General features: G+C 36.0%; 1 protein-coding gene across 2 annotated transcripts; it reads left to right on the top strand.

Moving 5' to 3' along the window:
• Positions 1 to 1,252: 1,252 nt before the first annotated feature.
• On the top strand, positions 1,253 to 8,950 carry LOC133181744 (E3 ubiquitin-protein ligase TRIM71-like). 2 transcript variants are annotated; one of them, XM_061316320.1, is made up of 2 exons: positions 1,253 to 1,334; positions 6,390 to 8,950. In XM_061316320.1, exon 2 carries the CDS (start codon positions 6,403 to 6,405, stop codon positions 8,056 to 8,058), a length of 1,656 nt encoding a protein of 551 aa, XP_061172304.1. In that variant the 5' UTR covers positions 1,253 to 1,334; positions 6,390 to 6,402; the 3' UTR covers positions 8,059 to 8,950. The 2 variants fall into 2 exon arrangements, with proteins under 2 accessions (XP_061172304.1, XP_061172303.1); XM_061316319.1 differs by lacking the exon at positions 1,253 to 1,334 and adding an exon at positions 1,461 to 1,550.
• Positions 8,951 to 11,399: the final 2,449 nt, after the last annotated feature.

Consider the following 11,399-nt stretch of genomic DNA (forward strand, 5'->3'; position numbering starts at 1 on the left):
TTTACCATTTTTATTAACTTCATGGACCTTGGGACGAGTGATCAGGCTTCCGGGGTTGAGAGTATAACTATGTCACATATCTACGATATACTACATCTTTAATGTGAAAATTTTTCATATACTGTTGGACTTTCTAGCAAGCAAACTGCGTGATTACAAATTAAATGTGAAGATAACAAATAGTAATGATTTTTAAAAGTTCATTTAAGCAATGTAAATTATGAGCAGAGCAAGCTCGGATTTCTAAATAGAAGTGGGATCAGGGACCATGGAAAATTAAACATCCTTTGTGGATTGGTCACACCAACACAGGACTAAACATCCCCTGTCGATCGGTAACACCCGCACGTGATCCTTGTCATGATAAGGTAAACGGAAAAATCCAATTCAGTGTGAACATAATAGCATTAAAAAATTGTATGAGAGATGTAAGTCAACATTCGACTTAACGACAGATCGTTAGTGCTACAACAGTGTCTCTAATAAGAATTTTCATATACCTAAGATAAAAAGGTAAATATTCTTCATGTTTCAATGCTGTTAAAAGCTGGAATGCATTGCCATTTAAGATCAAGGAGATGAGTACTAAACAAAAATTTAAGAAAGCTGTAAGATTCTTTTTAGCTACAAATGCAAGAGATACTACATGTACATGAAGACTTGACCAATTTTATATTTCATGAGTATTATTATAATAGAGAATTTTTTAAACTTAAGAAACATTTGATAAAAAACACAGTTACCCTCTAAATGTAATCACACCCCCCCTACCCCAGCGCTATTGTTATTTTAGTCCAGAGTTCCACCTATAGATGGGGTCGAATTTGTTATAACCTATCATTGGGTCTTATTTTGACTGACAAATTTCATTCCAATTGTTAAGCCCTGTTTTTATTCCTAATTTGACTACCCGATCAATACATAGAGCTCACGGCGGGTGTAACCAGTCGACATGGGATGCTTAATCCTCCTAGGCTCTTGATACCAACTCTGGAATTTCCTGGAGGGGGGTTAACGTTATTATATGCTCTGTTCATAGATTTGTATTGTTTTTAGATTTGTTTTTGATATCGATCACTTTTTTCATCAAGAAGCCTGTGAATTATAGCACACACCCCCCCCTCCCCACCCAAAAGTGAGGCCATGCCTTGTTTTAGAGTGTGCGCTTTTCAACGTGGCGGAAGCAAAGAATCGATAACGATTGTACAATGAGTATGTGCCTAACTCGGGAATCAGGCTGAACATGCACATGTTGTTGTTATTAATCAATGTTAACGTATTGTATATCACCCTACTCTGAGCTGTAGCGTGGAAATCTATTAACATTCCTATACGTAAGTATGACATAACAAGCAAGGGGATGTTTCAAAAATTATCAATTTAGAGGTTTTTGTCCTTCATTTAATCAATATTAGCCAATATTGCCTGCAGTTGCAAGTCGTGTACAAGCGATATGCACAGTTCAACGTTTATATATACTCCCTCTGATGTTTTGCGAAGCGTCCATCTTTGAATTTGAAAAAGGATGTAACAAAAACATGTGAGCCCAGGTAAAGTGAGATTATCCTTTAAGGTTCATGTTTATTTTGATTTGAGCTTTGTTCGGTGACTCTTCAACAAAATATATTATGCAGATAAGAACCGTATCCGTGTAACATGATATCATTAACATCTCTGTGATTAAATTATACAATGTATTTTTGCAAACCACAGAAGCAGCAATAATAAAAAGTGCATTTTTGTGAATGTAAAGTAGAATGGAAATAGTATATAATGACAGTCGTTCTCGTCATAAATTGATTGAGTCTTGCATTGCATATAAGCAGGAAAAATTTTCATCGGACAACAGGGTATTTATAGTCATGTAAATATTCAGTCATCCTCACGTAATATAGAATCATTTTTTTTCCAAATCTTTGTCCCTTGAGGTATAGTGGGATCACAAATTACGAGAATATATTATTACGTAGAAATGTCTGTAAAAGTTTTTAAAAACGGATTTCTCAATTACAGCAAGGAATAAGTCATATTAAAATCGAATTATTCTAATACAGTGTAGATTAAAGTTTTCTGAAATCCTGGTCCCAAGGGCTTGGGTTTGTTGACAACAGGGTCAACCGTTTAAACATCAGAAGATAGAGGGGGAAATTTTGCATTGAAAGTTGTTCTTTTCAAGAACTAGAGGGCAACGGTTAATTGGATATCCGGGTATATTCTAATTATTTAAAATCATGGTCCCTGTGACAAGAAAGGAACAAGAACAGAATATCAAAGCCTATGTTAGACATATATATTCATATAAATAACAATTAATATCCACACAATTTTTGAAAATCTGCTCATAGATCCACATACTCCCCATATCCGACCAATTTTTCAAATTTCTCTCTGCCTTTTTATACACAAAAGCTATATATACATGTCGCTAACGCTTTCCTATAAGACCGAGGTTTTTCGTTTGAGATCCAATTCAAATTGCAGCAAGAAACTTAAGCGCAAGAGTCAAATTTGGACAGCAAATCCAAGTTTCTAAAATAAATACGTGACTGAATGCATTCAAAGATATATATTTTCATCCACTAAATAACATTTCCTATTTTTCTTATGAAAACCCTTGCCGTTTATCAGACAGTAAACGACACTAAGCAGCCACCTGCATAGATTTCTTGAGCAAAGGCTTTTCCATCAATTATGCATACAATGGCATACACATCTATAATACCATCTTTAACATATTTAATTTTACTTTGAATGTTTTTTATGCAGATATAAATATAATCAATAAAATGTCTTTCTTTGTTTATTAGTACGGGAATTAACGTCGCAGCTATTGCAGAATAAATTTACATAACCCGCTTCTTGTTTGAGTAAAGATTTATGCTAATAGTCTTATTCTTAAATGTATGGAGATATAAGATTGATTGATTGTATTTGTTTTACGTCCCGTTCGAGAATGTTTCACCCATATAGAGGACGTCACCATATACCGGTGAAGTGCTTCAAATTTAGACCAATACTCAGCACTCAGGGCCATTGAACAGTGAGGGTTCCTTATCGTGCCAACTCCCAAGCCGGAGGCTCAAGTAAGCTTTTCTGATCAAAATTTGTCCGTTGTCTGTCGTTGTCGTCGTCGGCGTCGTTGTAAACTTTTCACAGTTTCATCTTCTTCTCCAGAACTACTGAACCAATTTCAACCAAACTTGCCACAAAGTATCCTTAGATGAAGGGGATTCAAGTTTGTTCAAATGAAGGACCACGCCCTCTTTCAAGGGGAGATAATAAAGAATTAGTGAAAAATTAATAGCATCTTTTAAAAATCTTCTTCTCAAGAACCACAGGCCCAGGAAAGATGAAACTCATGTGGAAGCATCCTCAGGTAGTGTAGATTCAAGTTTCTTCAAATCATGACCCCCGGGGGTAGGGCGGGGCCACAATGGAGGATCAAAGTTTTACATAGAAATACATAGCAAAAATCTTTAGAAATCTTCTTCTCAAGAACAGCAAAGCCATTATGAGTCATATTTGTATGGAAGCATCTTCAGATAGTGTAAATTCAAGTTTGTTCAAATCATGACCTCCGGGGATAGGGCGGGGCCACAATGGAGGATCAAAGTTTTACATAGAAATATATAGCAAAAACCTTTAAAAATCTTCTTCTCAGGTACAGCAAAGCCATGATGAGTCATATTTGTATGGAAGCATCTTCAGATAGTGTAAATTCAAGTTTGTTCAAATCATGACCCCCAGGGGTAGGGCAGGGCCACAATGGAGAATCAAAGTTTTACATAGAAATATATAGCAAAAACCTTTAAAAATCTTCTTCTCAAGAACAGCAAAGCCATGATGAGTCATATTTATATGGAAGCATCCTCAGGTAGTGTAGATTCCATTTTGTTCAAATCATGACCCCCAGGGGTAGGGCGGGGCCACAATGGAGGATCAAATTTTTACGTAGAAATATATAGGAAAAATCTTTAAAAATCTTCTTCTCAGAAACAGCAAAGCCCTGATTGGTCATATTTATATGGAAGCATCCTCAGGTAGTGTAGATTCAAATTTATTCAAATCATGACCCCTGGGGGTAGGGTGGCGCCACAATGGAGGGTCAAAGTTTACATAGAAATATACAGGGACGATTTTAAAAATCTTCTTCTCAGAAACAGAAAAGCCTTGTTTATCATATTTTTGTGGAAGCATCCTCATGTAGTGTAGATTCCATTCTGTTCAAATCATGACCCCCAGGGGTAGGGCGGGGCCACAATGGAGGATCAAAGTCTTAAATAGAAATATATAGGAAAATATCTTCTTCTGAAGAACTGCAAAGCCATGATTAGTCATTTTGATATGGAAGCATCCTCAGGTAGTGTAGATTCAAGTTTGTTCAAATGATGACCCCTGGGATAGGGAGGAGTCACAATTTGGGATCAAATTTCAATAAAATTTCAAAGGAATATATGGGAATTTTTTTAAAAATCTTCTCAAGTACAACAAAGCCATTTGCATGGAAGCATCATCAGGTAGTTTAAAATTCAAGCCCCCCCCCCCTCGGTAATCTTTTCAATACTGAACTGATTTGTGCTTTTGCCAAGCCAGTGTGCTCAGGTGAGCGATGTGGCCCATGGGCCTCTTGTTCTGATTACATTTTGTTTATCGTCCGTCTGTAAACTTTTCATATTTTCGACTTCTCCGGAACTACAGGGCCAATTTAATTCAAACTTGCCACAAAGTATCCTTTGGTGAATGGGATTCAATTTTGTTCAAATGAAGGGCCATACCCTCTTTCAAGGGGTGTAATTAAGAATTGGTGAAAATTGGGCAACATCTTTTTAAAAAATCTTCTTCTCAAAAACTACTGGAAAAAAATGAAACTTAAGTGAAACCTTCATTAGATAGTGTAGATTCAAATTTGTTCAAATCATGACCCCCGGGGTTTGGGTGTGGCCACAATATACATAGGAAAAAATCAACTTCTCAAGAATAGCAAAGTCATGATTAGTCATATTGATATGGAAGCGTCCTCAGGTAGTGTAGATTCAAATTTGTTCAAATCATTATCCTCGGTGTTGTATAGGACCACAATTGGAGATATATATATAGGAATATATGGGGAAAATCTTCAAAAATCTTCTCAAGAACAGCAAATCCATGATTAGTCATATTGATGTGGAAGCATCTTCAGGTAATCTTCAGGTAATGTAGATTCAAATTTGTTGAAATCATGACCTTTTGTAGTAGGGTGTGGCCACAATGGGGGATCTACGTAAGATTTACATAAGAATAAACGGGGAAAAAAAATAAAATTTTCTTCTCAATAACAGCAAAGATATAATTAGTCATATTGATATGGAAGCATCCTCAGGTAGTGTAGATTCAGGTTTGTTCAAATCATGAACCCCGGGGGCAGATTGGGGCCAGAATGGGTGTTCAAAGTTTTACATAGAAATATATAATAGAAAAAATATTGAAGGACAACAGGGCCATATTGACTCATGTGAGCGTTGTGGCCCATGGGCCTCTTTTTCAGGTCTCATCCAAAATACCCATTACTTCTAATGCCAGGCGAAGGAACAGTCACTGTCTATGTTAACGCCTTAGGTTTGACGCGGCGTGGCTCGAATCGAACCCGGCCCTCCCGATCACGAAGCGAACGCCCTACCATAAGGCCACCGCATACGAAAATGGAGTCAGTAAAAATGTCATACACTTTAGGTATATTTAATAAATGAATTTAAATTTTGAAAATTCATGAGGACATGAACTACGAAGCTTCACGCCGGCATATTTCATGAAGCGCGTTATGATCCTACTTTTGAATCCCTGACAACGAAGAACCTGTAAAGTAGCCAAAAGTTCGTCTTAACCGTAATATTATAGGTATTAAGAGTAATTTCTCTGTAGCTACAATGTGTACTTTTGTGTATGTGTATTTTATGGCTTGAAAGCATAAACATATATCAAACAAAGTATAGTTCCTACGTGTCTTTGTTGCCATGGGGACAGGTGGGAAAATTATTTAGAATGAAATTTTCACCTTATTTTGAAACTACAGCCTTAACAAAGACTAAGAAAACCTTATTCACAACCTACACGAAAACATTGTATATGTACACTTTGTTACTTCTGTTGTAAAGAAACTGTTTGGAATATACATATCTCTAAATAGATTGTTTCCATGGTAACCTAGTAAAAGTTCTTTTCCCAAATGTTTTCAGCATCCGCATACTATAACAAATCGACCTTCGATATACAAGGTAAAATTACAGGAAATGGCTCTTAAATCTCACAGCGATTTAGCTTAGAGGCTAAGCTACAGGAAAAATGTACGTATCAAAAATTTCCTGTCTAATATAGTGATATGCTTGAGCTTTCTTTTACTTTAATTTTAACAGGTACATGTGAAAGATGAATGGTGAAACTGCTCAGAAGATGGCCCAAGATGCCGTTCGTTGCAGTCAATGCACAAATGTGGTCGTTGTTTATTGTAGAAGTTGTGGTGTTAACCTTTGCAGAGAGTGTAGAAGCAAACATTTAGAAAATGAATCATTGAAGCATGAAATTGAGCCATACATGCCGCAAGCTTCCTCTACAGACAAATGTAAAGATCACTCGAAAGAAAATGTCTTGTACTGTCATGATTGTACAGTTCCTATTTGCTTTGAGTGTCTTTTGGGAAATCATGAGGGACACAGAACTGAAAATTTGTCAAAAATTACCAAAACAACTCAAAGCGCCGTCCAGAACGATTTGCTTGAATTAAGACATTTCAAAAATGAATATGAAAATGTGGTGCAGAAAATGAAATCAAAGTTTTCTGAGTATGCAGAATACAGTAAAAAGGAAACAGATTCTCTAGAAGAGTTGAGAGAAGCCTGGCACGAGATGGTTAATGTTACGATAAACAAATTCAGAAAGAATATTAACGACATGGTCGAAGAGGACAATAGATACATGCAGGATAGTATAGAAGAAATTCAAACTATTTTACAAAATGTGGAACATTGCATTCAGAAAAACGAGAAACTTTTGAAAGATAACAATATCTTGAACCTCCTTAAGTACGAGTCTACGATCGAGGAATTGCGACTTGTTCCTAGTAGAATAGAAATCCTACCACCAAAAATTATTCCGTCAGATGTTAAAGAAGAAGAAATTATGAAGCAGCTTTTGACACTCAAACCCTCCAATCGAACAACTCTACCAGAATTTGCCATAAGTAAAACCTGTAGCGTATCGGCAGTCTCAGCCCGATTGCTACTGAAAGAACCAAAAATTTTAGCTACTCTGAAAACAAACAACCGAAAATTAAAAGGAATTTGTTGTGAATCCACAGACAGGGTGTGGGTTTATGGAGATGATGAAAAACTGAAGCAGTTTGACAAGCTTGGCACCCTGCTGAATTCCATAACGGCAGTTTCAGGAAATAGTCAGAAAGATATCGCGGTAAACAAAGACGGCGATATTGCTTTTCCTCACATAACGGATGAATGTATTAAAGTATTCAGAAAAGGTCGCGTCGAGAAGATGGTAGAGCTGGCTGGCTGGATTCCATTTGGACTTTGCTTCAACACAGATGATGCCTTGATGGTCTGCATGCGACGAACTGACTACTCAGAGGCCAAGATTGGCATATTTTCTGGAGGGAATTTGATAAAAGAAATTCAATTTGATGATAAGAAAAAGGCACTGTTTTCAGTGGGTCGAAACAATATGTACATCACCGAAAATGGAAATGGGGATATTTGTGTGTCCGACTGGAACGCCTCTGCTGTAGTCGTGACCAAGAAATCCGGAGAATTTCGATTTCGTTACACCGGAAATCTCTCTCGCAGCCACAAAGAATTCTATCCACATGGAATAGATACTGACAACTATTGTCGTATTCTCATTGTTGATCGCGACAATGATTGTGTCCACGTGGTTGACAGGAACGGGAAGTTTTTACGCTACATCAACTGCAGTTTGAAAGACCCATTCGTTATCAGTATTGATAGCGACGAAAACCTCTGGGTTGGAGAGAATAGTGAAGCATGCATCAAAGTTATTAAGTATTTGGATTGATAATGATATATACAGATTTTATTTACTATGAAGAAAACATTTTCTTTATTAGTCTCCTAACATGTGTGTCTTTAACGCGCATGCGTCTTTTCACTTAGAAAATGTTCTGACCCGTGTTTTCATTGTCGTATAAAGCTTTTCATAACTTTAAGCAGGAGTTACGTTTCTTTAAATATAAGTCTTACTTCTCACGTTTGCATTGTACCAGGCGCCTTTGGGGAAGTACAGATAAGTGACAGCTAATTGGAATTGAACACAAGTAAATATCAATTCAACATGGGTGATGCGTATTACTTTGTATGTATTTTTATGAACTTGTTAATGTATTATTATTGCTTTTATTATTGCTTTTAAATCATATTTTTTTTCTTCATAATATTATTACAGAGCAAATTTAACATTTTAAAACAAATATTTTTTTAATATATTGAACTAAATTTGGACTTTTACCTGTGAATTTCTTTATCTTTTTTCATTGTGTCCTTATTATTTAATTTATTGTTACTTGTTTATCTCATTCCCATTGATACAGGAATAAGACATTCCGAATGACTGAAGTAACTCTATCAAAAGAATTGATACTCATTAGGTGTAAATGCATCAGGACTCGTTAACTTCTATTTGATAACATGTATTTAATAATGTATTTCATGTCTATTCTATCAAAGAAACACACCTGTCCATCAGTTAACTCAGCTAGTTCAAATTCGATTATTGTTTACTCTCATATCTTACCAAAATCTATGTACGTAATACTTTCTTCAGCTTGGAGGTCCGATGCTCTATCGGCCACATTTAACTCGTTTATGACTGGACTCGTTATAATATTTTTGAAATTCGTGTTGCTTGTTATGAACCTTCATTTTTGTATTTAGTAAATTGGGAAACCTGATTTTATCATTTCTTTGATTGTATGAAATATGAAGATAACGAACAATAATCAAGCTTTTAACTCCATTGGAACAAATATAAATTGGGAGCAGAGCAAAGACGGGCCCTGAAAACATTAGAGGTGGGATCAGGTGCAATGGAGAAGTAACCATCCCCTGTCGACCGGTCACACCCGCTATGTGCTCCTTGTCATGATCTGGCAAACGGAAAAATCCGTAGACAATTCAGTGTGAACATAATAACTAAATAATTTGTAAGAAAACCAGTGATTTTCGAGTTAACGATATATTGTATTTGATAACAAGGTCATTATTTGCAAAATGTTATATATATATATATATATATATATATATATATATATATATATATATATATATATATATATATATATATATATATATATATATATATATATATATACTGGAAGATCAAAGGGAATACGGCACTTTCTCGTTTTCGATTCATTACGACCCCAAAACGCCGCTGCTTTATTACTGGCTAAAACTCCTTCTTCCTCGTCTGCGCTAGAACAATGGATACAGACCAGGAATCAGTGTTATGGTTTTATAACAAAACCAAAATCTACTTTGTCATAATTTGGACGGCATAGAACATTTGTCTTGAACCGCATCCGTTGTTTGCAGAACAAGCGAGGTGAAGAAATGGGGGGTAGAGGGTACTAGGTAAATGTAGAGGTGCTGTGTGGCTATAAAGTAAAAACGAAGTATAGGTGTGCCGAAGATTGGCCAATATGAAATTCCAGAGATAAAACAAACTGGATAGGTAATCTCTTTGAATTCGCTTTTTTAAGTCCAAATAAAAAGTTAACGTAGTATGTAATTTAACTTCTGATTTTTCCCAAATATCGTCAGTAATCATACTGCATTTCATTTCCAAGGAACACACAGTAGGCCAAATGCACAATGAGACATTCTCAGTTCTCGCTGGGACGTTAAAACAATGGTACAGAGAGGATATATCTTTACTCACATCCTTTATATCCCTCGAGTTTCATAAAAAAAGTAATCACACAGCGATGTGATTTTCACATTAATATGAAACCATCGAAAAATGTATTCTTTGTAAATATTTAAAGTTATATTTATATAATATTTAATGTATTGTATGCTCATCAGGAAAAGGCATTGTCACAACCAGTAGCATACGTCATTGGAAACTATTTCCCTCTTTGAAAAAAAAAAATTCTGAACTCGTCTGATCGTGCGAATTGTGAAGGAAGCCAATTATAACATATTTTAGTGGTTGGGATCGTTTTACAAATCTTAATTGTCTTGTGAACCCTTCTTCTATATCATCTGAGCTTGGGTCTTAAAAATTTTGCAGGTAGAAATTGTTACAGTATTTCCATATGTCTATATGCGCTTGTTTTATGTTCAAAAAACACTATTTATCTGTTAATAAGTACCTTGTCAGTTATTACCTGTTTCCGGTACCTTAAGTAAGCTGTCGATTTTGGCCTGTTTCGGTTACCTTGTGTAATGAAATATATGTAGATAGCGAACAGTATTCAAGCTCCATTAAACATTACAAAATAGGAGCAGAGCAAACACGGACCTCCAAAACATCAGAGGTGGGATCAGGTGCCATGGAGGAGTGAGCATAAATCATAAGATTTTACCCTCTTTCAGTTATCTACATGTAGTTTGAGCTGTCAGTTCTTACCAGTTTCACGAATGTTGTTTAAATGTTAAGTTCTTAACTGTGACAGGTGCCTATTACAAGCAATTAGTTCTTACTTGTTTCAGGTACCCATTGTAAGCTGTCATTTCTTAGCTGTGAAAGGTGGCCATTGTAAGCTGTCAGTTCTTGCCTGTTTCAGGTATTCATTGTAAGCTGTCAGTTCTTGCCTGTTTCAGGTATTCATTGTAAGCTGTCAGTTCTTACCTGTTTCAGGTACCCTTGTAAGCTGTCAGTTCTTACCTGTTTCAGGTACCCATTGTAAGCCGTCAGTTCTTACCTGTTTCAGGTATTCATTGTAAGCTGTCAGTTCTTACCTATTTCAGGTACCCATTGTAAGCTGTCAGTTCTTAGCTGTGAAAAGTGGCCATTGTTATCTGTCAGTTCTTACCTGTTTCAGGTACCCATTGTAACCTGTCAGTTCTTACCTATTTCAGGTACCCATTGTGAGCTGTCAGTTCTTAGCTGTGAAAAGTAGCCATTGTAAGCTGTCAGTTCTTACCTGTTTCAGGTACCCATTGTAATCTGTCAGTTCTCACCTGTTTAAGGTAACCATTGTAAGCTATCAGTTCCTATTACCTGTTTCAGGTACCCTTGTTAAGCTATCAGTTTCAACCTGTTTCAGCTGTAATGATTATCTATAGATGTATTAAAGTTCATTTTCACATACAGTGATTATCCATTGTAGAATTGTGTTTTTTGCTTATTTAACTCACACGTGTGTTGGATAGTGGATACTACCTATTACATAA

This window comes from Saccostrea echinata, unplaced genomic scaffold, assembly GCF_033153115.1.
Source record: "Saccostrea echinata isolate AGI-Se365-2 ecotype Australia unplaced genomic scaffold, CSIRO_AGI_Sech_v1 ptg000009l, whole genome shotgun sequence".
NCBI classification, from domain to species: Eukaryota; Metazoa; Mollusca; class Bivalvia; order Ostreida; family Ostreidae; genus Saccostrea; species Saccostrea echinata.

Excerpts from the sequence above, each read along its gene's own strand:
- LOC133181744 (XM_061316320.1), top strand. The coding sequence starts at position 6,403 with ATGAATGGTGAAACTGCTCAGAAGATGGCCCAAGATGCCGTTCGTTGC.